The sequence below is a fragment of the Alligator mississippiensis genome, chromosome 9 (genome assembly GCF_030867095.1).
Source record: "Alligator mississippiensis isolate rAllMis1 chromosome 9, rAllMis1, whole genome shotgun sequence".
NCBI classification, from domain to species: domain Eukaryota; kingdom Metazoa; phylum Chordata; order Crocodylia; family Alligatoridae; genus Alligator; species Alligator mississippiensis.
In genome coordinates this window covers 68,540,164-68,566,633 of record NC_081832.1, presented here as the reverse complement: position 1 = coordinate 68,566,633, position 26,470 = coordinate 68,540,164, and the positions used below count along the sequence as shown (strand labels likewise).

Sequence of the window (26,470 nt, the reverse complement as noted above, 5' to 3'; positions counted from 1 at the left end):
AAAAGGAGTCACCGCCATTAAATGTACAGGGAAAAAATAGCCCAGAGTGATTAAGTGACCTTTTCAAGGCCACGTAAAGCAGCAGAATTGGGAATATAACTCATGCCTCAAAACCGCCACCAGAGGCAAACAATTGAATGAGTGCACATCAGTATGGAAATTGCACATCTGCACAGGAAAGTATTCAAGGAAGAGAGTCCAGACTGGAGCAGGCAGAGGGAAGAGCCAGGAAGGATAATTCCTCCTGAGAGAGAAGGCTTGAAAGGGCTTGGCTTGTTTAGGCGAGCAAAAATGAAGTCTGAAAAGATATACTATTCCTGTCTAGAGATACAGCAGAGAAGTAAACACCAAGGTGGGAAAAACAACTATTTAAGCTAAAGGATGATGCTGGTACAAGAAGAAATGCTTATAAACTGGCCAGGACTTAATTTCGGCTGAAAATTAGAAAGCTCTTTTTCTTACTGATACCCCGTGTCTGTCGTATCTATTTGAGCTGTAAACTGCTCAGGGACTTTGCACGCTGCCATTGTTACAGGACCCTATGAAAAGGTGGGTCTGGACTCCTCTGTAATATTAAATACCGATTATAAAGCAGATCCTGAACTACTCAGGCTTTATTACACAGTCTACATAAGCGTCTGATAATTTCTTCTGAATATTACATACCGCCCACTTAAGCGTCTGCTAATTTCTTCACGCTTTCAAAAAAAGGTATCAGCAAGATCAAGTCACCTGGCGTGTCGAGCTGTTAGACACGGGGCTTTCACCCGACACAGAACTGTTTTCTGCCATTGTTACCTGCCTTGCCTGCCCGAGTTTTAAGAAAATTCTCGAGCTCACATTGGTTTTCTCAGCAGGAGACGCCGGCTTTTTCTTGAACGTAAGCTGTCATTTCTACACCGTGGGAAAGGGTATTATTAAGCAAGAGGCAGGTATTAGGTATTTTTACTAGATTTGAGGTGGAGTGATTTAACAAAAGGACAGTCAGTGCTGTATTGAATCGTTCTAGTGGACTAATCTCTCATTGACCAGGTTCTCTAGTTCTGTAAGCCTAGAGCTCCAAAACAAGCCAGCTTTTAAGCGTTAAAATTTATAATTGTCTGACAATTATGCTTTTTAAATATACGATTCAACCATTAAAGGCATTACACAAACTAGCAAAGCTCAAGTAGCAAAATATCTCTGCTAGTGAAGGCTTATCACCTTCCTCCTCAAACCTTTTTGAACTAAGACCTGCAGTTAGATGTTCTATTTCAGGAAGAGACGACAACTGGAATCGAAAAAAATCCCCCAAAACTTGAAGGTTCTTGTGCTACTATTAAACTCTTCTAATGCCAATCGAATTTTCCCCATTTGACTAGCAGTATTTTTCAATTAAGCATAGTAAAAAGTATTTGTCTAATGCAATGAAAAGACCAAACCAGAACAATTGAACAATTAAGATAGTGTAAAATTATGTCTTCAGTCCCCAGCACCATTTCTGTGTCCTTGGTTAACTGTTTGGTCCGAACGATGTCAAATGTATAGTTGGGAAAACATATGTCCTTGTTTAGAAGTCGGATCTTCAATTACATTTAATTACTCTCCCCTACTGCTGTAAAATAGAGGGTGACTTCTATTAAATTTAATTACTTTCTTCTGCAGATGGCAAAAGTGGGTCTTCCAAACATGGTGGTTACTAGGCCCAGGTTGGACCCAGCAGCAGAGATGGGAACAGATTTCAGTGAGGGTTAGCTCAGAAATGCTGCATGCACGCAGTCTCTTATGCTGCAGCAGAATGAGACACCACTGACTGCTTATAATCAGAGCGTTGCTGCTTATGCAAGTCATCAGCACTCGCAGCAGCAGCCATGTGTGGAGCCAGATACCTCCACTGGGAAAGTCAGGTGGAAAAGACACCTGTAATTACATTCATGATTGAGTCAATGGGAAAAGAGAGATGGCAGAAGAGGAGTAGTGCTCACCTGTGGTGACTGCTGTCTTTGTTTTACAGAACTAAGGTCCCCTCGATGCAGCATTGGTCAGGCTGCAGCTGGAGTGCTGCGTCCAGTTTTGGGCACCGAGGGATGTTGCTGGCCTGGAGAGGGTTCAGAGGAGGGCCGCTCATCTGATTAAAGGCCTACAGAAAAAACCCTATGTGGACAGATTGGGAGACCTGAACCTCTTCAGCCTCTGCAGGAGGAGGCTGAGAGGTGATCTCGTGGCTGCCTACAAACTCATCGGGGAGGGGCCAGCAAGAAATAGGGGATACAATGTTTACCAGGGTGCCCGTCGGGGTGACTAGAAATAATGGCCACGAACTGGAAGAGAGCAAATTCAGATTGGACATCAGGAAAAAATTCTGTGCAGTGATGATTGCCAAAATATGGAATACACTCCCAAGGGAGGTGGTGCTTTCCCTATCCTTGGAGGTGTTTAAAAGGAGATTGGACAGACACCTGGCTGGGGTCATCCTACCCCAGCACTCATTCCTGCCCAGGGCAGAGAGTAGGACTCGATGATCTAATAGGTTCCTTCCAACCCTAACATCTATGAAACTATAACTTTCCTCAAGTTTCTCGATGTGTTCATTCACTGCGATGGAAATTCCTGCCTCATGTAAAAAGGAAGCAGCCTTTTCTTGGTATTATTAAGGGAAATACACTGGCAACAGGCAGAGGAGGGAGGTTCAGCAAATGTTTTTAATCCGTGTAGCTGTTGTTGTATGAGTAGCCCTATTTGCATACACCGTGACATCTGGAATGACAGCTCGCCCTTGCTGTGACACATTTCACCTGCCACTTCCTTTCTGAATCTTTATTTCAGCGTCATTTTCTATTTTAGCACTTTGTGCTATTCTAGTCTGTGTTCTTGGGCCATCAGTCCTTCAACTGCATCGGCTCTTTATCTAGCACAAGAATACTCTCTGTGCTGTTGTGCACTCAACAGTATAAGGCTTGCAAAGACACTGCACTCAAAATTAATGCGGGGGGCAACCCTAATCAATCACTTATTTTTCCAGAAAACTAAAATATTTTTTACTATTATTTACCACCATGCTTCTCCAACACTAATAAGCAAGAATTCACAAAGAACGGATATAATCTTGACACCTTCCCTGGAAAACCCATACACCGCATCAGCGTTGCCAGCTGACAGAATGGTTAGCTCCAACCTCTCTCACCGTCGTTCTGAACGGCAGCACGGCAGCTTGTTGCTCCAACTGTCTGATAATTCCCATGACTATTATGCTGTAACATTGTTTACCGCAAGTGTTGTTTACTAATAAATTAGTTTGAATTTATAATAAACTTCATAGTGCCTAACTGATGGGTCTAAATAAAAGCCAATTATCTGACACTCTCAGCTATGATCCTAAAACAGATGTTTGAGTGTGTAAAATCACGTTGTGTGGTTTTGAAATTGCAGATACAATTACAACCTTCACTTTTATTGCTGCTCGTAAACGTTAAATGCAACTAGATCTACATTTGAAATTCAGTTATTACCATTTTTCTTCATATCTCCAAAGCCAAGATTGACTTACAAAGTTATCATACTGGTAATTACTCTGCTCCTCTAATGAATATACAGAAATGAATAGAAATGTTTGTGAAATCCGATTAACATTCATCTCATACAAATAAAAAGATCTTTTTCTAGGCTTCTGGAAATCAGAGAACTGGAAGTTCAGCAAAAAACAAAAGCTCCTATTTGTCTACAGGCAAAGATCAGGTAGAGAAGGTAGATGTCCTTTCCCCCTGTACCGTCTGCCAATCACCTGGCTACCACCAATGCAAACCTTTTACCTTTTGCGCTGGCTCAGACCTACCACATACATAATACATCTGCATGGGCTGACAAAAACGAGCTGTGGCAATAAGTCAAAGGAAAAGAAGCTGGCCTTGTATAGAAAGAACCGTTCGTTTTACAGCACTGTATATCACATTGTCTTTTAGAAATGCTCCAGCGACTGTCATATGGCAGAGTGAGCCGAGTGGATAGCACACAGCATCTTCCAGGCATCCTGAATTTGGACTACATCAGCAGACCTCTATCTATAGCACTAATTAACATTACTCTGATCAATATATGTATACAGCACTTTTACCAAGGATTTGAGATATACTTGAGACAAAAATCTCTCAAACAGCCAACACCAGAGTAGATATAATATTGTAGCCAGAAGAGGGCAGCAGTAACACTTTGGTACATAACCTTCAGTTAGACCTCGGCAAAATACACATGTACCCGGATCCAAGACAACTTAAAATTTAAGACGACCCCCACAGTGAATGGATTCTATATAGGGAAAATTATATATTTGTTATAATTTCCATGTATCGAATTTAATTATTGGCTGGGTCATCTTGAATTTGCTCCTTCCCCCCCCCCCAACTCCCCATTGTTGCGGCAGGGAAAGTAGCCATAGGGGATTCCTGCCCCTTGCCCTCCCTCCTTTCATATCAGCCAGCTCGAGGGTATTCTGGAATAGGTCTCTCCGTTCCTCCTGCTCGAGTGATTTCACCGTGTACAGGATACTGAAATAGTCAGCGAGACGGTGGGCAAGACTCTCTTAAGTTACTGGTTGGCTTGCTAACGTGAATGTAATGTGTGACTCCTGGGATGCAGCTGCTCTTCCAGTGAACTTTTGATTATTTATATAATGAAGAACAGGATGAACAGGACAGATTGAGAGCATTTGAGTCCTTCCCCTAAAGGGGGTGGGCAAAATGCGGCCCGCGGGCCGGATGTGGCCCACCAGGCCATTCTATCCGGCCCGTGGGACTCCTAAAAAATTTAGAAAATTAATATTTATCTGCCCCTGGCTGCCTGGCATGCAGCCCTCAATGGCTTGCCAAAACTCAGTAAGCGGCCCTCCTCCCAAAATAATTGCCCGCCCTTGCTAACACATTTGATAGCCTAGTGGTCAGGACATTTTTTTAGGAGGTGAGAGAAGCGGGGCGGCATTCTCTCAATGAGGGAAATGAGCCTGGATCTGTCCTGTTCTGAGCGAGTAGCGCTAATCCCCAAACTATGCAGTAAAGATAGCACCACCTCAACACCCTTCCCTGACGTCTGAGTTCCCTACAAGTGCCTGAACTAACGCACAGTGGGACAAGAGCCGCACGATTTATTTTTCCCAATCATAAGAAAACTGGAAGCAAATAAATAATCTATCACGTTGTTTGGCTCACAGATAAGAAGGAAAAATACAGGCTATACCCAGAGGGCAACAAACAGAAGCAACGAAGCAAAGCAGAAGTGTTTCAAAAAAAATTTAAGTCAGAGAAGAGCCATTAGGTCATCTAACCCAGGAGAAGGAATGGAGGCCTATTGCAAACCTGCCTTTAGCAGACCATGCTTGGCACGTTGTGATACCTCACTGTTAGTTTGCCCGGGTGAGACGAATCTAGCGGGTGAAACATTATGGGATATTCTCTAGTTTTAAAGCAAGTGTTCAGGGCAGCACGTAACAGCATTGCCAACCACAAGCATTCAAACATCATGACTCAGCGCCATAAAAATCAGGAATTACTTAATAAATAAGTAAATCAATATAGTTAGCTACTTTCTTTTGTCCTCAGGACCTCTATAGCTCGTATTTTCAAGTTTTTCTCCAAAGCCAAAATGGCCAAAAAATTGCTTTATTTTAAATGCAAACTCATGTAATCACCTGATTCCTAGAACTGTGGAGGTCAAGAAAACTCCAAACATCGCGAGACCTGAGACAGAAATAGCAAATCAGAAACACAGGTTTGAAGCATGATTCTAGGGTAAAGCAAGTGCTTTAAGTCCCTTCCTGAACCCAGGTTGTAAGGAGAGAAACTATTCCCCTTTACTGCAACCCCTAATTATAAGATTGAGCAGAGGCAGAGAGCAATTTTTTGGCACTATGCTAGGAGTGTATGTTGTGCTCCAGTGTTGTCTCTTCAGAGTATTTTATACTCTTGATAAAATGATGAATGGCCTGTAGCACCTAACTAATATTTCTTTCCTGGAGCCCATAGACTAAAGCAGTAATTTGGGGGAGTAAGAAGGATGAAAGAGAGGGCATTAGCAGGAGTTTGAGAGGTATTGTCAGCTATAGAGAGTGGTTTTCTTCCCATCTCAAAGTTTATTTTTTAACAAGTAGAAAACAGGCTTCTAGGCAGCAACATCTGCTATATTAACACTATTTCCTTTGTGGTTCCAGAAGGATTAATCTTTTTCAGATGAACTTTGGAGAGACAATTCTTGACTTTTCTCAAGCACATAAAACTGATATTCTTCCCAGTGTAATAAGCAATTACTAATTCTTCCCAGCAAAATCTGATTGAGACTTTCTTTCCAAGAGAAAATTAGAAAATATTTTGGTTGAATGCTCTCAGTGAATGAAACTCAAGCTTAGGCCGACAGGTCTTTTGTAAAGCAAGGTTTTTTTCAGATCTGGGGGAAATAAGCATATTAAATAAAGAAACACGAACACAATTAGCAATACATCACTCCTGAAACTAGTCAATAATAGACAGTCAAATCCAATGTTCTGGAAAGAGAAAACAATGTAATGCCAGGAGATGAGACTGAATTTGGACGTGGCATGGTGATAGTGGTACCACGCTGGAGTGATGTAGCCAGCATGGTCCAGGAAATACATGAGGGGCAAAGGGTTTTGTGTGTGATGATAGCTTTCACTGGACCAACGTGCATGGGCTTGGACAAGCTTTCAAATTCAAGGCATTCTTCTTCAGGGCTGCAGTGGCATGACAAATTCCAGTTTTGTTTTGAAAATTAGGCTCATGGCTTATAATATGCAAGTTTTACACTCAGGTCCGAAAAGAAATCTCGTGTAGTGGCTAAAGCAGGGGCTGGGAACAAAGACATCTGATTAATTCCTCACTTTGTTGCTGATTCACTTGGCAATTGTGGATGAGATTGTCTTTGAGTTTACTCATCTGAAAAAAAAAGGGGCAAGAATGCCAGTGTACTTCACAGAAGGGTTGGGAGGCCTAATTAACATGTGGCTCTTAAATACCTTGATATACTCTAGGGGGTAGGTTGTAGCCGTGTTGGTCTAAGGACATAGGCAGACAAGGTTCCTTGCGTGAATCTGGTATCTTTTATTAGACCAACTTAAATAGCTGGAAAAAAAATATTTAAGCAAGCTTTTGGGTTCAAAAACCGTTTGTCAAACTAAGGAAGTTTCAGCAGCTGGTGTGTGCTCTTCCTGGATGGAAGGAAAAGTAAAGAAGCCAGGGGCTGGGCTGGGCTGCATACAAGACAGGTAGTCAGTGAAACTGTAGATTGAGGAGTCAATGAGTGAGAGACAGGCTGGGGAGGGGTGGGGGTGAAGAGAGAGAAGGGGGATGAAAGTGGAGAGATACCTGGGGAGTCAGATGTCAGGCAGGTTATAATGTGTCATAAATCCAATGTCTATATTTAGTCCATGATTTTTAGTATGCAGGAGGTTGATGAAGTGGAGTTCATAGGCTCATCTCTGGGAAGTGTTGTGTAAGTTTCCTTTGAGGATCAGGACTGAGAGATTGGAGACAGGGTGGTTTTCTTGTGAGAAACGTGTCCCCACTGGTAATTGGGTATTCCTGTCTTTTCCGGCGTGCGTTCATTCTGGTGCGCAGTCGTTGTTTGGTCTCTCCTACGTATTTTCCATCAGGGCATTTGGTGCATTGGATGAGATGCATTACATTTCTGGAGGTGGAGCTGTAAGATGCAGGGATGCTGATAGCTCTCTTGTGGGGTGTAGTGATTGTGGGGGTGGTGGAGATGTGTTGGCAGGTTTTGCATTTCTTGTCCTGGCACGGTCTGGATCTTTTTGGTGTGTTCTGGGCTTGAGGAAATTTGTTTCTGGTGATGAGGTTAGCGAGGTTCGGTGCTTGTTTGAAGGCTAGTATGGGTGGCTCTGGGAAGATCTTTTTAAGAGTAGGGTCTCTTTCTAGTATGGGTTGCAATTGTTTGAGGATTTTCTGTACAGGTTCAAGGGAGGGGTGATATGTCATAACCAGCGGTGTGCAATTTGTGGGTGTTTTTCTTCTGTGCTGCAGCAGTTCTTCACATGGTATCCGGGTGGCTCTTTCAAACGTGCGATCTATCTCTCTGGAGGAGTGTCCTTGTTGGGTGAAAGCCTTTTTAAGATTGGTGAGGTGGCGATCCCGGGTGTGCTCTTCAGTGCAAATTCAGTGGTATCTGAGTGCTTGGCTGTATGAGCAGCTTTTTTGGTGTGTTTAGAGTGATTGCTGGATACATATCTGCACAGAACCAGCAATCACCCTAAACACACCACACCACCCCCACAATCACTACACCCCACAACAGAGCCATCAGCATTCCCGGATCTTACAGCTCCACCTCCAGAAATGTAACATCTCTCATCCAATGCAGCAAATGCCCCAATGGAAAATACGTAGAAGAGACCAAACAACAACTGCGCACCAGAATGAACGTACACTGGAAATCTAGCAAAGACAGAAATACCCAATTACCAGTGGGGGCACATTTCTCACAAGAAAACCACCCTGTCTCCAATCTCTCGGTCCTGATCCTCAAAGGAAACTTACACAACACTTCCCAGAGATGAGCCTATGAACTCCACTTCATCAACCTCCTGGATACTAAAAATCATGGACTAAATATAGACATTGGATTTATGACACATTATAACCTGCCTGACATCTGACTCCCCAGGTATCTCTCCACTATTCACCCCCCTTCTCTCCCCCACCCCACCCCCCTCCAGCCTCTCACCCATTGACTCCTCAATCTACATGTTCACTGACTGCCTGTCTTGCACGCAGACCAGCCCAGCCTCTGGCTTCTTTACTTTTCATTGCATCAGGAAGAGCACACACCAACTGCTGAAACTTCCTCAGCCTGACAAAGGGTTTTTGAACCCATAAGCTTGCTTAAATATTGTTTTCCAACTATTTAACTTGGAATAATAAAAGAGATCAGACTCACCCAAAGAACCTTGTCTGCCTTGATATACTCTAATGATCCGTGCTTTCTATGCTATAAATAGTGCTATTGAACATCCATGCAAACTATGGTGTAAATACAAGAATGTTTTCTCTTTTTCAATTTATTATTAAGCCTTCCCTTCCTTCTCCCTCCACTCACATCTCTGGATAGTCATCATATAGCTCCAGGCCCCAATATAAGCTAGATTAGCTACAATTTTCACTCCTTCCTAAAATATGTGCAGTGCAGTACATATAATTTTTAAAAATGGTAAGACCAGTAACCCTGGACCTTTAATGGCGGTCCACCTCATACACTCAACATTATCAGGCCTATCAGCTGGTTTAAGGGTGTTAGCTGAGCTGTAGAAAGAGTTGTGTGTAAAAGAGGAAACATATTAAGCAAGCCAAAACTAAAGTCGAGGGGACTCTTCTGCATGGTTGATAGGAAAGGAGGAGAAGTGGTCAGAAGGGACAGTGAATAGCTTTTAAATATTATCCCAATATAGGACAACGACTCATTTTAATACCCTCAGGGGAACATAATCATGAATAAAAAGCTGACTACTGGAGGAAGGCACAGGAAAAAACTAGGGGGAATAGATCATATTAAAAGCTATAACATCACTGCAACTGCATCTTGCTGCTGACTTCCCCTTCCCTTTCATCTCCGAGGGGCTCACCTGGAGTGCCTGCATCACAATAAATAAATTATTGTCTGGCAGCAGGTTGAATCTCTTCCCCAAAGAACTAAGAAAAACAGACCAGTTAATTCAAGAAGAAACATCTTCTATGAATTGCTTAATGGACCATATGGGCTTTTCTGGTCTATTTGAACACGTGCTTATGTATGTGGGGGTGTGCGTGCGTGTATACTTCCCTCCTTGGGGCTTCAACGATGTACGAGGTGAATACCTAAAGGCAATACATTTTTATCGGAGACAAATGCACCAGACAATCCAAAGAACAAGGAAAAAGGGAAATTCAGAGGCTGACATCCATAGAGCAATAATGTCAGTGATTTAGGACCATGTCAAAAAAAGTGTAGTGGTACCAGCAGACAACGATTCTGCCATCAGCATCCTCTACAGCCTTTATCTGTTCTCATATATATATTTCCGAACCTGCCCATCCCAGGCCTCCAAGGGGACAACGTATTAACCAGCAGTGACAAGGTGCCTGTACCACCAACAGGCATGACCTTCTCCGAAATGCCTCGTTCCTCAAGAAGCATTCAGTCTTCACGTGCTAGGTCTGCAGGCTTGACTCACAACTATTTCCTTTAAAGAATGGATCTCCTTTCTGTGATCTTGGAGTATTCTTATGCTTAAAGTTAAGCATGTGCTATAGTGCTCTTCTAGACATATACTAATCAGTTATCTGCATCTCACTGGAGGCCCGGTTAATTAATACATTTGCTTAAATTTGGGAAGTAGTGGGGCTCTTCTAGCTGCAGGGGGACAATTGTGAGCTAGTGCACTAAACCTGGGGCTTGGAGTTCAGAGACCTTACTTCTGCTCCAGCCTTTACTAATGACTTAGTGGCCACGTCTACACATGCAGCTACTTGTGCCATTGTTACTGCACAGTTATCTTGTACTCGCCGAAGCAAGCACTAAATGACTGTGCACTAACTGGTATAACTGCGCAGTACCATCCCTGCATGGTTTTCCCCAGGCTACTGCACAGTAGTGGCGCATCACAGTTAGTGCCCAGTAATGTTACTGCACAGTAGCAACGAGCTAGGGGCACAGTAGCTTGTTGCGACTATGCCATAGCATCTCGTCTGGACACTGTGACAGCTCCCCACCTATCTCAGGGATACTGATGTTTTCTCAAAGTCCTTGGAGAGCTACAGATGGCCAAGTGCTACCATCAATCCAGTGTTGCTGGTACATAAAGGTATTACTAAGTTGCCATTGTCAGGGTGCGTTTTGGATCCAAAGGCATTCATAGACCACAACAGAGATACCAAACACTCCTTCAACAGGTAGTACAATGAAACTCATTCCCATAGCTGAAAGAGTAAGACCTACCAACCAAGGAGACTGAGTTGTGAAGAGCAATGTGTACAACTGGAAAAATGAGTGAGTAACCAACCAGACTAAAAGAGACAACACTATTATTAGCGACGTCAAAGGATGAAAAATATACATCAGAGCAGAAGTTCCCGTTGACTTTTACAGCATTCCCAAGGGAAGCTCCCCTGAGGAAGGATGTTTGTAAAGATGCCTTGGGTTCTCCCTAGGAATCAGATGCTGCCAGAGGCCTCAATACTCACCAGGATTTCTAACATCCTGATAAGTCTTTGCTAACACTCTCCTGAAGAGATTCAATTTGCCTTTCAAAAAACAAAACTCCAACTGTAAATGCACTCGCTCCACATGAGACATTGTACCGCCTTGGGAATATTGCACTCCTCGTTCTTGCAGCTTCCCTGCCACCAGATCAGTGTACACCAAATGCCTAAAGCGCGTGCGCACACGCGCACATGCACGCACACTTAAAAAATAAACATTACAATGAAGACGATATACTTTGCAAGGATAATATGGCTTGTGTTTTTGAACAGTGAACTCTGCCTGCCTTAATATTATCAATGACTTAAGTCCACAACACTTTGGTTACATTAATGATTAGCCTGCCAGCACCCAGGAACTCGGGCAGAAAGATGTTAAGTAATTTCCCCAATTTCACAAAGAAGGTCAGTGGCAGAGATAAGAATAGAAGCTCATGTCTCTAGAGATCTTTCAATATATCATCCAAGAAAGCATAACCCTCTTGAGAGGTTAATTTTTAATACTTTGCCATCCCTGTTCATATCTGAAAACAATCACTTTTAAGAACACAGTAAAGTTCAGACTCAAATAACAATAGGTAACTCACTACCTACAACCCCATGCTGGTAGTAAAATATCAATAGATCCTCATTTATCCCACAAAACCGCTCACTTACGTGCAAAAACAGAAAAAGCTGGTTATAAAAACCTAGGTGACATGTCCAACAAGAGGGCCAGGAAGCAATAGTGCAGAAAACTTTACGTGCTGTGACACTAATTTATTTAGGAGAAAAAACGTAGCCTGCAACTTCAGTTCTGTAAGTTGGTGTTTCTGATGCAAATCCACACTAATAAAAGTGAGAACGTCAAGTCCATGCAAAGCTGACAATGTTTCTAAGAGGACTTCCTTGTAGTGCAGGGCAGCTGAAAGGGTGGTTGTCTTGCGTTCCTTGTGTCCTGTACCAGTCAGTCGTTCGGGGCAAGTGCCTGAAGGAGATTCATAACAACTCACGAGGCCTTTGTGGCATTTGAAAAATATTTACAGTGTTAAGAGACATTCTTGTCTGAGTCCTCTAATTAAAACCATTATAGTTAAATAAACAATGACTTCATCCTTTTCTAAATAGCTTTTAAGGACACTTAAACAGAAAAAAAAGCTTGAAATCCAAATAACTCATTAAGCAGCAATACTCCCTAATGAAAGTGCTTCCTGCTAATTTGATTTTACAAAATAAATTGCTTGCTGCAAGATGGCAGTAATGGTGCTGCACCTTTCAATAAAGCCAGAGTGGTACCTGCGGCTGAAAAAGCCCTTACAGGATTTCTTAATAGTTTGCTTAGGTTTCTGATAAAGAGACCTCTAGGGAAGGAAAGCTGCAGCCGTTTGTTGGTTAAGGAGCAAGCGAATACAACTTACTACCATGCAGTTCCAAAGAAGGGAGTGAAAAAGGAGACGACAAGACCCCTCGTTCTTAACCCGCTTCCCTAGCTGTTGAACGGTAGGATAAAAAGTACAAACAGAAGACAGATTATAAAAGACAAGGGGGAGGGAATTGGAAAACACAATAACGATTCCTTTAAAGTGTTGGGTTTTTTCCCCCAGTTCCCCATTTAACGCACAGCCAGGATTTGGGGTGATGGTGAAATAAAACCCAGTTACTGCTCGTTTCAGTCTAAAGTAAACCCTGATTCCTGACTCTCAGCTCTGCTAAGCTCAAGGGAGAGATGCCCACTGATCTGCAGCCCCCAAGTTTGCATTAGATTCCCAGCTGTGTTATTTATGTACTGGCACTGGGAAAATTATTTCTCCCATCTGCACATCTGCCCTGCTTCCCACAGTTTGCCAGGTTAGACTATAAACTCTTTAGGACAGGCACTGTTTTATATCTTGTGTCTGTACAGCAGTATCGCCCTCTAGGTGCTACCGCAGTGCAAATAACAACAAGAACTACCTTTTGGGGGCTCAGAGGACTTTTTGGTTGGGGCCTGGAGGCACAGACACTACTGTAATACCAACCCCTCCCCCCAAAAAAACAATCCCCTACCCTCCCCCCCCCCAAAAAACCCAAACCACCAACAATACCCCACACTTTGAAACATCCAAGAGTTTTAGGGACTTGTGAAATCAGGACTGGTAAAATAACGTTGTTTATTCACTCACAAGCAAGGTCTTGTAGCTGCCAACTCCGATGCACAAGGCACCATGACTTGCCCTATTTGGAGCACCAACATGATTTGGGATTATTGACTGGCACTTGTGATAGAACTACTCTTTCACCGCATATGCTATCATTACAGATGGCCAATCATTTGGAAAAGAGATGATTCAGGAAAGCCTAACAGCTGCCAAAAGGCCAGTCCTTAAGCAATTGGAAATTTAAATCTGATCTTTGCGTAGAATATGGATTAACATCTGGTTGTACCTAGAGCAGCTAAATGTAACAAGACTCCCTGTTCCTGGCATGGTTGGCTGGAAGGTTATGACTTAATTTGGGAATCAGTACATCAGCAACATGTCCTTGGACAGGATTTTCATTGCAGCTCTGGCTGACATCGTGCCATCAGATCCATTTGATTTTATGCTGCCCTTAGGAGCTTGCTGAGCATCTTTTATTAAGTTGATTTTTTTAAAGAAAGTTTCAGGGTATTTTATCCAGCAAATTCAAAGGTGCCTAGGAGATTAACACACACAGTAACCATTAATTTTAGAAGGTAGAGTGCCACAGGGCTGAAAGTCAGGAATTGCTGGGCATTGCAGGATTATTGTTAGAAGATTTGCTCTGAGTGTGCCCTTAGAGATCCTAGAGATGTCCCAAACGTATTGCAGTACAGGGCAAGCGAAGAGGAAGCTCAACCTCAGACCTCAAGGCTCATGAGACTTGCCAAACTGTGAGCTCAGGGGGCTTCACTGCAGGTGGTTGGCAGGAATGGGCTTGAGAGTGACGTTATAGTCAGGTAGCCGCACAGGCATAGGCTGTCTCTTTGGGTCTATTTGTCTGCTGCCTCTTGCCTTGTACAAAGGCTGCAAGATTTACAGGGACAATCCGAATTCTAGGTTTGCCCCGTGTTTAGCACAACAGGTCTGGGTTTCCTAACCGCTGGGGTAATGCAAGCAAACAACGGCAACAACAAAGGTCAGATGGCTGTGAACACAGACAACGACTGCACTCGCCGTTCTACCCCCTGAACTTCAAATATTTAAGTTCTCAGAAATTGTACTGTATTTCAGGTTGGGAGTCACCATATCACAAAGGCTAACAGGTACACAAGGGATCACTCCAGTGCTGTGGAAAGCCAAAACATGGTGGAGGAGCATGAGGGGTAGAAAACCAAGGAAGTGATAGCCTAGCTCGGTCTTTGGGCAAAGGCTGTTTTCTTAGCCCTAACTCTGAACGGGGCAGTCTACACTGGCAGTGTGGGACAGGGACTCTCTGTACTGGGGAGGCAGCAAGTAGCCCCCTGGTCACGGCTGCAAAGAGAAGCTGTACCAAGGCTGCAATGCAGTCTGGCAGCCTACCTGTACAAGAGAGAAAAATCCATGCTTAAACCTTTGCTAACTTCTTGTACACCACCAAGGCTGTGCGCACAAAGACTATGTGCACTGATAGAGATTAACATTTTAAAGGCTTTTAATAGTTTTTTTTTCCCCTTACGGATGCTCTGTTTGCACAGAAAACCCCCAGTGGTTGTTCCCGCCCTTCTTAATTGCGCTCAAGCCTGGATTTTTTTGCAAGGATTCATTTCAAAAGCAGCTTGATAAAATGATATGAACTGCTGCCCTCGTGTGGCAACTTTTCCACTCCCCACGACTGCGTGTCATCAACAGAGCAGCTTTTTTTGCCGGGGTTGCTGAACCAAACTTGTGTTCAGCGCAGGATGTGGTTGCCTGACCTCACTAACGAGTCAACAGATATCACCTTCCCTTAAATTGATGGAGAGCACATTCATCTCAACACAGAGCCAAGACACAGGGACTGTTCCAGAGATTTTCGGCAGTTAAGCACGAGCTTTTCTAAACACAGAACAAAGGGAAACAGAAGAGTTTAAAACCCCAGCAAAATCCCACTCCCACTGAGAAGCATTTACGTAGGGACATTTCCTTTGCTCAATATTTTATTGTTTCTTTGACACCAAAATAAGATTTGCTAGGACTCGACAAACAGATCAGAAGCCTACCCCTAATTGCTTCCTAGTCTCTCTAAAGACTGATGGATCCTGTGCTGAATTTGAAACAAGCACTCCTCCAAAATTCACTGCAGCACCAGTATCTGGGGGGGAAAAAAAAAATCTCTTGTACCAGTGGAATAGGTGCTCCAGGGTCCCAGAACAGGTCTCCTATCTATGGGCTGTTAATATCTATTGGCTTTGAATGTAAAGAACAAGCTGCACAGGGGCTTTGATAGCAGATTTCAGTAATACAACCTCCCTTGAGAAAGGTCGCTTAATGGACTTTTGGGAGGGATTTTAAAAAGCGCTAAACTTTGCTCCTAATCTGTTCCAGCGAGGTGCAAAGGCAAAGGCTTTGAAAACCGCCCGATCTGCCTTCTAACCCTCAGATACACACAAGGGGATGGGAGTTGCTGTTTGCGTCTCGAAGAGACCCTGGCATTCCCCAGCGCTGTCATAAAAGGGCTTGTATTTGTTCATGCGGATGTCACTGGGTTTATTCCTTACTTGGACTACAATATAATCACTGCGACCAGCCTCAGCCGCAGCACATTCAAGATGCAGGAACGCTGCCATGCTCACCTGCTGGCTGAGACCCTCGGGGATACCAGACGTCAAAGGGGGAGTGCACACTAGTAAAGTACTCCATCGAAGAGACAAACATCTGCCCTTGGAAAGGGAAGAAAGGGGTATTTTTTTACTTTCCTAATTGTAAACCATTCCTAGTCCTCTATAACTAAACAGAAGATGCTCAGGAGAGCTGTAGCTATTTGTTGCGTTTTGCTGGCTCAGCGTTTTCAGTACGCTGTGCTGTGCAGACTGCGCAGAAACCTTTGCCAAATGGAAATGCTAGCTTTCTGTTTCTGACTGACAATGTCGGGAGTCTCCTCTCAGTACGTCCTTATAAAACTCCTGCTTCAAGGCTTTCCACTCTGTCCTTCACAGCTTGAACCGAGATTTGTTAGTGGGCAGGATGACTGCCAGCTTCCCCCATCTGTCTACCGCAGGGCTGTTACGAGAGTTGAGCAAAACTTTCAGGCAAATCATTTATCTTCTGGATTAGGCTGCTGAATCTGACCCCAAATCACAGACATTTTTGAGCCAGTTCAAACACGCCTATTTTCTCTGTCTACCCTGGGGGACAGTGGCTGTAGCAGTAAGTCCCTGCCTTGAGAGAGGTGCCACAGAAGAGTCAGCCCTGGCACAGGCCCCGACGGCCCCCAAGGCACGCACCTGGGGAGCCACAGCCGCGGCAGGTGCTGCAAACACGCCGACCTCATCTCTCCAATACTTTAAGCTAGGGTTGGCAAGCCGGTCAGTTGACCTATCAATTGACTGCCTTTTTTTTTTTTTTTTTTTTTAACCAAAGATTATAGCAACTTTACAAAAAAGCTACTTTTTAAAAAACGTATTTCTGTCGAGAAAACCATGATTTTATATTTTTGATACATTTCTTAGTGGAAACTTTGTGCTTTTTCTGTGTATTATCTGGACCTAACCGGCAATTTTTGTTACAATTTTTGCATGATGTTTGATGGGTCAATTGACCAAACTTTATTTGACCGGGCAAATACCCGACCCTACTTTAAACTGTTCCTTGACAACTTGCAATCATCTAAATGACCCACTTACCTCGGCAGTACAGGCAGGGAGGAGAGCCCTTTAGTGCCTCTGTGATGGGCATAGGCGGCCTGGCATGCTCCTGCGCCGTGGGGACAGGAAGAGCCCCCTTCCCATGTCTGAGGCACAGAACAAGGATTTGGGGCACACATTCATTTGCTGCACCTGTCCGAGACAGGCACCAGCTGGCAGGTGCCAGGGGCACCTCTCTGGGTGCCTGAGGGGAGGAGGAGAGAGGGATGCGTTTGCAAAGAAGAAAATTGCCAGCAAATACCTTTTGGGTTGGGCACGCAAAGGGCAAAGACTGCATTTTCTCTCCAAGTGACTCCTGAAAAAGGACGTTTACCCTCAGTCTTTTGAGCTGAGGTGTACATAAGACTTGCCCTTCTGCAAACTGCCGGGACCCTCGTTAGGGAATTGTTGTACCCCGGGGGGCTGCGCTTTTCCATGGCAGAGGGGTGTTTCACAGAGATGAGGCGCCAGCACGGCATCCCAGCCCCAAGACCGCAGAGGGGGTGGCAGCCAAGAGGCCACGGCTAACCCTTGGCAGCTCCTGGAAGCTGTCTCAAGTCTGGGATTACCTGGACTCGCCTGCCTTGTCGCTGTGGGAGAGGGGAGCCCGCTGCAGACATGGTGCGAGTGCCTCCGGGCTGGAAGGAAATTGCTATTGTAAGAGAAAAAGTACATTAAAACAGCCTTGCATGGGCTTTGTCCCACAGCTCGAGGCAAAATCCACGGTGGGCCGAGCTGTGCATGGAGCCTTGTCTGGGCTCCCCGGGCAGCCTGATGCCACAGGTGACTCGTGGGCGGAGAAGCCGGACAGCAGGGAACCAGCAGCCGCGTTTCCACCTCGCGGTCACTGCCCAATCCTCGTGTTCCCTCTGGGCTCCCGCTGCCCCACCACCTCTCTTTTCCCCTCCTCTTTAAAATAGTAACGTTCGTGAAACTGCTGTTCCTCGGCGACCCTGGAAGTGGTGCCACAGATGACAAAATGCAGTCGTCCTACACCCTCGGACCCAGTCTGACCATATCAGGGGATTAGTAATCCTCCCGGATACGTCCTTTTTATTGTCAAGAAAGCTGAGCTTGAAACCTAGTAATGTATGTAGATTGTTTATTGATCCCAACATATTAGTAGATTGGATAATAAACAGGACTTTTAAACATTCTCTTAACCAAAAATATAACAAATATTTACAATCACTCGGTAAAAATACAAAAAGCATACAGAGGCACTGTCTTTCTAAAAGACATAAGAGGTATCAAAAAATAGGAGACAAACATTGCTTGTTACAGAATACTTTACAATCACTGACTTGTGCAGTACAATTGCTATTGGAATATCATTACATCTGTGCAGTTTTTGCCAATATGCTCACATATTTAGAATGTCATTAATACCAAGCTAAACTGCATTCCAGGTATAAAAAAATAAAGATAAAACAATAAAAAGCACAACGTACGCTAAAGCTGAACTGTGAAATCCAGAGGGTTTCACCCTCGCCCCCTCCACGCCCCAACATATTTTAAATACAATGTGTAAAGGTTTTCTAAAGAGAGAGTATCCCTTTTTTACTCTGTTTTTTCTGAAGGCAGTGGTAAGAACATCTTTTTAAAAAATCTAGTTCTAACGTATGTATAGAAAAAGCTTGAACTGACAGTCATACATTTGCATTGTTGCCTGCGATCAAGTGATTTCAGATAAAGGAGGAGCAAAAAGAGAGAGAGAGATTTATCTTTTCGAGGGAGTTGCTAACATACAGATTCCTTCAGCAAAGGATGTTTCCATGGACTCGGTCCGAAGAAGTCCTGGCCAACATCCACCTCCCAATGCTTTGAATAGGCAAGGATGACACTCAGAGCATCACACAATCAAGATGCGTAACGAGTTAGAAAGAAGCCATGTCTCCCCCTGTAATCATCTCCTAGATAAGAAGCATCATGGGCCATGCCACACTACTTCTATAGCTAAGGGCTAAGCAGATTAGCAATGAAAATGCCTCATCTTCCCAATCTTGCAATGATTGCCAGTCGTTCCATTCTTCTTACCACAAAAAGCTTAACACAAGCATATATCAAATATCCCAAGCAATTCCCCCTTAGTCCCCTGTACTTGCACAATATGCAAATGAGTGCATCAGAAGCTCAGTTTCCTAATTTCATCTGCAAATGTGTGGAGGCCAATTCACTTAAGGGTACTACGTGGCTTTGTAAATTCTTGGAAAGATTGAGATTTAAAAAACACAATGAAATGCTACAATGCGTCTCAGATCACAACCGGTAAACATTGCCCTCACAACAGTTACAAGCACACAAATAGTTACTGGAGCAGCAAGCAAATTAATTTGCGTAAGGGGAAGAGAAATATGAGAAGGACATTGCACTCCTCAGAGGTCAGGATTGTGAAAAGGGAAAGAAGTGATATGAGGATGGAGTGCAGTACAGGTTATTTGCTCACACTTTATGGTTTCATGAAATACCACTTGAACAGAACAAAGTAAAATGTGAATTAAGCAGTGTCTTAATTCAATTTTCAAAACAAAACAAAAAAAAGGGATAATGTCTCTTCAAACCCACACAAGACGTACTACATTTGGCTATTGTCCCCGATCAATGTGATCAGTTGAGTTCAAACAAACAAAATCACAGCAAGGACAAGCAGAAGCAAGCCACACTGTGCAAGTCAGAAGAAGCAGAAAAAGTAGCTCATTTATCAATAGTTTATGCATGATTTATTTACACTAGATGTACTGTATATTAGGAAACTCTGATGAAGCAAGACTTTCACACTCACTTTAAAAGCAATGTCCTGAAAATTACTGCTGAAGAGGCTGATGCTGTTGATGTGCAAACACCAAGTTTGAATGAGTAAATGATAGCAAATGGCTGGCTTAATGGATACCAGATGAGGGCCTCCATGCTGCTCCCACTGAAGTCACTGGGAGTTTGGCCACCGACATCAGTAGAAGTAGTAGTATCAGCCCCTCTGAAAGACAGGTGGTCACCTCAAGAACAAACCTTTATTCCTTTTGGCTTAACAGGCTGAAATAAACTACATATCAATAGCTGAAGTCACTGAAACCTTAATTTATCTGGCACAAAACACATGATTTTCTGATTAAATGTTAAGCCTACTGTGCACAACACTGAGACGTTAACAATTGACTACAGTTTACTGTAGGATTACTAGAATTTGCAATTTATAGTCCAAGAAAGATAATTTTAAGGACTTCGATATCAACTTTACAGATACTGAACAGCATAGTTTTTCCTTGGATCATTTTGACATGTTTATTAATCTTGATTCATTAAGGCCTGCACAAGTCTACTGCATTCATTAAGGCCTTGAGAAGGCTGAACGGAAATGGGTAATCTGCTTTTCAAAAGGATTTTATTCAGCTATTCCTTCCTCAGATGCTCAAACCCAAAATCAACACGCAGTCAAACAATTAATTATGAATTAGGTATCCCCTTTTTCATATTCGTGCTTGTGACTAATTTATGACTTTAGGATACAAGAATCAATCTAAGGTATGTTCCAGCCATAGGATAATATTTCAACTGGCACAAATATGAAGACAAATATAAGCTTGATCGAACACATTCCTGTGTTAGTTGACATCAACCCCGAGTTGATATGGGCAATGCACGTCAAAGGCTTTTGGTTGTTTTTGGTACTCGTGTCATTTTTAGAAAATGCTGCATTCATTCTGCACCAGGAAAGGAGTAGGGGGGAAAAGAAAAAAGAAAAGAGGAGACCAAAAGAAAAAATCTTAAAGCTCTTCACAATTTAGATACAGAAACAATTTCTTTGAGGCACCTGTAAAAATGACGAACATCTTTTTAGCTTAGATTGTAAACATCACCATTACGATTTACAATGAGAATGTTAAAGTACATATTCACACATTTATGTCCAATTTTAACAGCTGATTGGGCCACCATGTCCCAGACTGAAAGGAAATGCAAGTATTTCCAGTTTTACCCCATGTACTCTGATTGGCTAAGGCTAAGTAAAAATGAAGAAAGCCAGGGAGTTTATCCTAATTGTACAAGATCACTGTGGCTGAGTACTGGCCCCGCTGAAATCAAAGCTCTCTCAGATTTCAGTGAACGCTACGTCTGCAGAATCAGTTGTCTGTTGTATTTCACCTGCGAACAAGAGCAATACCAGTCCTGCAGACCAGACCGGAGACTTCCCTCCCCCATTAATTTAACGCCTATGCAACCCTGGGGTTTATTCCATAACGGAAGCAGAAACAACTTCTTTCTGTGTAATTTTTTTTGGTACGAGTATAAAAATATCAAATGTTCCTGAGCCTGCTGCACACTACTTTTCCTTTTGGTGACTACCCATGTGTTTCTTATGCTGCACTCTGCAATGCAAAAAAGTTGGGTGCAATTCTGCTTGGAGACTTTTGAATATACTCAATACCTCCACAGAAACTGCAGCCTCCCTATTCAAACCTTTACCCTGGGGAGAACGCAGTGATGAACTCCTGTGACTTTCTCTGCAGCCTGATCATTAAAGGCTTTCATCGGTATTTTACAGATTTTTAAGGCAGTACCAACAGATGGCAGTGTTTCGTTGCTGTATTCCGGTTTTCATCGTATTTACATCTAGTGCACAGCACAAAATCCGGGTATTTCTGAATGAACTAACGTTGCATTGTGTAGGCTCCAGGGTTTATGCGTCTGTTGTGAAGTCTCCAATTTTCTTTTACGTGTTCACATTAGCCAGCCAGAGCATTCCCAGCACAGATAAAAGAAAATCCCTCTAAAAACTACAGACCAATAAATTACTTTTCATATACTGCAGCAGTGTCCTTGGTTTTGCTGAAATTTTGAGGGTTTGTTTTTTTTTTAAGTACATAAAATAACACTCTCCAATTTACAATTATAATGATCAAGTAGAAAATAATTGTGACAGAAATCTACCAAAGGATTATATGGTATGATATAGAATAATACTCCCAAGTTTCAAGTGGTTCTTGACAATTGGTGGTCCCAAATGTGTTAAAACTGGTCCTTTTCAGGATACTGATGTTCAGTAAGTAGACAGTCAGTACTCCCCTTGGAAACTGATCTCTCTCTCGCAGACATGAATTGTTTTCTTAGACTGTGGTGGACTGAAGTAAGTTAAAGATGTATGATCCAGCCAGGTTCATCTTGTCCATGACAGAGGCTTATACAACTTTTGAGGTTAGTAGCAGCAAGTTGTTAGCACAAGCTAACAGAATCATATGGTCCTTCTTCCCATGTCCCCTGTGATTTGAAGTGGTTTACACAGATATCCGTATGATTAGACTGCTGATACTTGTTCATCTTCTGTAAAAGAGGAGGAACAGAGCCAATTATTATATCAGACACCTGCTGTGAACGTACAAAACAGTATTCAATATGATCACACCCCATTATTTGTGATGATTTTGTGAAGACTGTACCTCCCTCTGATACGTCCAGAGTCTAACAAATGACCAGAATGTCATAAATACGATCATTAAAAAAATGTCTACCACCCAGCGCGTACCTTAGTCTTTCACTAAGCTATGCTGAAAAGTTTGGAATAAAGTGCCTGAAGCAATTGCTTGCCCTCTTTGCATTACTATTTCTTAATACTGTATACCTCAACCAATGTTAATTGATTTATATTTTACCAGATGAACTTAAATCATGATACGTAAATGAATATAATATACTGAATGATTTATTATCATTTAAGGCAAAAATAGAATCATCTTATTCAGAAAAAGAAAATTGGCTCAAAATGCATTAATATTCAAGCAAATCAACGTTATATTAAAGCATAGGAGTTTTAGGTTCATTGACAGTAGGAAAGAGGGCTGGTAGCAGTGGCACATAAGGCAATAGGAGCTTTAAAAACCAGAGGTAGGTAAGTTTGGAGTCAACCACACTATACACAAGAGCAGCCATCTCAAGCACAATACATTTTTGCAGAGAATATACACTGTTCATGCAGCACTGGCAGTTGCTTCAAACAGGACTGCAGAAAAATTTAGTTTAAGGAGACACTGTCATCTCAAGTTTGATCAAAAATGCGGTGTTTATAAAAGCAAGCTTTTACAAGACCCAGAAACAACCGAAAATCTTCCTTTAAATGTTTTTTTATTTGCAATTTTTTTCCACAAATCTAATTCTGTAACGTTCACGCACTAAAGATTGCAACACCGCTTTACTGCATGAAAACCACGCTAGAAACCAAATTTATGAAAATGACACAAATTTGTTTACGGTCATTGTCCAGACTGAGAAAAATGCAAAAAGTAATCCTAGGACAATGAGTCCCACTCAGGAACGTAAGCATTCTTGAAGTGGAAATTATTTTAAAATAAAATATTTAACCTCACAGTGTCCCTTTAATGATCAGAATTGCTCAAGGAACAGGTACGGAGTGGAAGAGAAACAGAGCGTGCTAAGGATTGAGCGTCTCAGTTCCACCCTTCCAGGCATGGCACATTGCAATTAAGCACCCATTTAGTGATAGGATTGCCCAGCACCCTTTTTTTCAGAATTTGAAGGCATATTTAATTTTCACATATATTTGACCTTAGAAAAGTTCAGTCTCCAAAAAGTGACAGAAAGAAACCCAAGAACTAGCCTGTGAGGCAAATACTTTGCACAGTTCTGAGACGTGATTTACACAGCAAGTTCATTTAAAATCTATCAAGTTAGTTCTTTAACATACCATCCTCTTCACTATCTGCGTCAGTCATATCTGTTAGTTTAGGATGGGACGGCTGCCGGGTATGCCACTGAGGCATCTTCGATGAAATACAGGCCACTGGTTCACTACTGAGAGAAGCTGATGAAAGTCTAGAGAGGTCACTATGTAGCATCTTTGACCTCTGCACTGCCACACTATAGTCTGGAGGTTTTAAGTGTGGGTGGTGGGGCGATCCTTCCTTTATGTCCGCTAAAGAAATCCCCATATATCCCGGAGGGGTGGGCGGTGGCTCCCTATACCTATCGTCCTTCTTAGGTGAGGTGACACAGTACACTGGCACAAGAAATAAGCAATGGAAATGTTAATGAAGAAAACAAAGGAAATAAAACATTAAAAATCATGAAATGTTACAATGGCAAAACAGAAACTGATAACAAAAGGCAAATGCAGAAACACTGGTTAAAACAACAGCAGCAAACTTTAAACTTATACTTTATATTTGTTTTGAAAAGTTGATGTTGCAACAGAGCTACTGAAATCATATCATGAGATGTCAATTGAAGTGAACCATAATTATAGTCTTATGGGGTGTGCCTGCAAGTGCACTTTTAATACACATTAGCCTATTTTAATGTGCATTAAGGCATCACTAAAAATATGCTATTTAGTTAATATGCGTTAAAATAGGCTAATGCGCATTAAGCATCATTAAAAACTGTGCTCTTTAGTTAATGTGCATTAAGATAGGCAAATGTACAGTTTCCTAGTACTTCACAATGGAGGTATTGGATTTAATGCACATTAACTAAAGCACATTAATGCACGTAGAGATGCACCCATGTTGTTTAAATGCACTGAAACACTCAAATTGCAATGTTATTAGTCATTATTCTCCATACTTCAATAGTACCTTCCATTACAGGTTTCAGAGAACTCTACAAATACTAATACAATTATGACAGTAGTTTTTAAGAGAAAGCGCTCTTCAACTCCATTCTCAGGCTAGGCGATTATAATACATGAGCAGTTAAGTGACTTGCCCAAGGTCTTAATAAGTCTGTGAGGGGGTAAGGCACAGACTGGCAGCTCCAGACTTCCAAGCCTCTTCAGGAATAAGAAAATAGAGATTCTGTAAAACCACTAGCTTTATAACTTCACTGCACTCGCTAACATGCAGGATGACACCAGACATCCTGTGAGATTAGACCTTGTTGCATCTATTCATCTAGAATCATTCTGACACACAATTTCTTGAGTCACAAGCTTGTATGGACATGTTTATAATCAGTTTACCCCTGGCTTACAACAAACAAGTTTGAAAACAAGAGTGATAACTACTGAAACATTACTTATTGGAGCTGGTAACAGGAGCAGAAGTTATAAATCTTGAACACACTTAAATCGTCTACATGTGGTTAATAATAAAGGGGACCTATACACACGCTGGACATCTGCTCCGACGGGTGCTAATTAGCATGCATTGGAGCAGACTCGATTGAGTGTGCTGGAGCATGTTAATTAACGTGTTCCAGCAGCCTCTGTGTCAATCACCCCCACCGCCATTTTGAAGTGCAGGATGCTGAATACAAGTAATGCTGTGGGTGCTTTAATTAGAGTGGCTCCAAGAGTGGCACCCCTCCCACCAGCCTGGAGCATGTGTATAGACTCCCAAAGTAGCCAAAAAACTAAAGTTAACCGAATTGTGCCCACATAGGTATTTACATAGGTTTTATTAACTGATTTTAAAAAATGGTTTTACTTTAACCAGTCTAATTTGTATGTCTGTAGACAAGGCCCCTATGGAGTAAGAATGCAACTAAACTAAGCTTCTTGACCCTAAAGTTATGGATCATTTGGCCTTGCAGTCTCTCATCAACATAATATCATTGAAAAAAATATGTACAAACTAAAGACTAATTTAGAATATTTGACATGGCTAGTATTTGTACAATCCTATGAGTAATAGGACATTATATAAGGGCAAAACATCATTAATCTCATTAATTTTCTTATTAGGCTCCCAAAACTAATTCTGTCTTCTAATTTCTAAACTCAAAAGGTACCATCCCTCAGAAGAGTTGTATATAGTACAACCACTGGTATCCACACCACTGCACCTCCCTAATTCTTATCATTGTCTGTGTACATCACTTAAAATCCCGAAAAGTAAAGATAACCAAGTGAGAAATACAGAACTGAAGTGGCAACTGTTGAAGTATCTAAAACACTTTTATATAGAAATAAGTGTTTTGAAAGAGCAAAAGTGTTTACACGTCCTGTTGGTTCATTAACTTCTCAGACATTGAGAATAAAAATCAATTAAAATGGGCCCTTTGTCTTCAGAGACTCCCTTATTCTCTATTCCTCCCACTGAGATTTTCCCTTCTTTTAAAAGTCTCATATGTGGGACCATCTTCTCACCCAGAACAGATTCTCTAATATTCTCACTCCCCATCTATTGACAGAGGAAATACTGAACTGATCTCCATGTGTAATTGCCTCTCTGGCTGAAACAGTGGCATGCAGAACGTGATCGTGTGAAGTTTAAATTAACACCTGGGGACTGTTTTACACCAATGGGTATTGCATAGCTTTCTTATCTTGCAATTAAAATCTCAACTGTATTCAGAAACATGAGAGGCCATTTCTGCAAGTCAGGCATAAGGCACTAAAAATCAAACCACAAATATGTTTCTGGTTTACTATCTGGTAAATATAAAAGTCTCTACACCAAGCACAGTGCAGATCAGATCTTCTAAAAATAGTTAATTACTTACTCTTGTAATTACC

At 42.2% G+C, this 26,470-nt stretch overlaps 1 protein-coding gene across 11 annotated transcripts in view; it reads right to left on the bottom strand.

Moving 5' to 3' along the window:
• Positions 1-18,092: 18,092 nt before the first annotated feature.
• Positions 18,093-26,470, bottom strand: part of RAPGEF6 (Rap guanine nucleotide exchange factor 6) — a 232,239-nt gene continuing 223,861 nt past the window's right edge. For 8 of the 11 annotated variants that reach the window (XM_059712855.1, XM_059712856.1, XM_059712857.1 and 5 more), the window contains 2 exons: positions 23,702-24,013; positions 18,093-22,323 (listed from right to left, as the gene is read on the bottom strand). In XM_059712855.1, coding sequence (XP_059568838.1) covers positions 22,298-22,323; positions 23,702-24,013 — 338 coding nt within the window. In that variant the 3' untranslated portion in view covers positions 18,093-22,297. The remainder of the gene's footprint in view (positions 22,324-23,701; positions 24,014-26,470) is intronic. The other 3 variants (XM_059712858.1, XM_019478367.2, XM_019478369.2) reach the window with 1 other exon arrangement.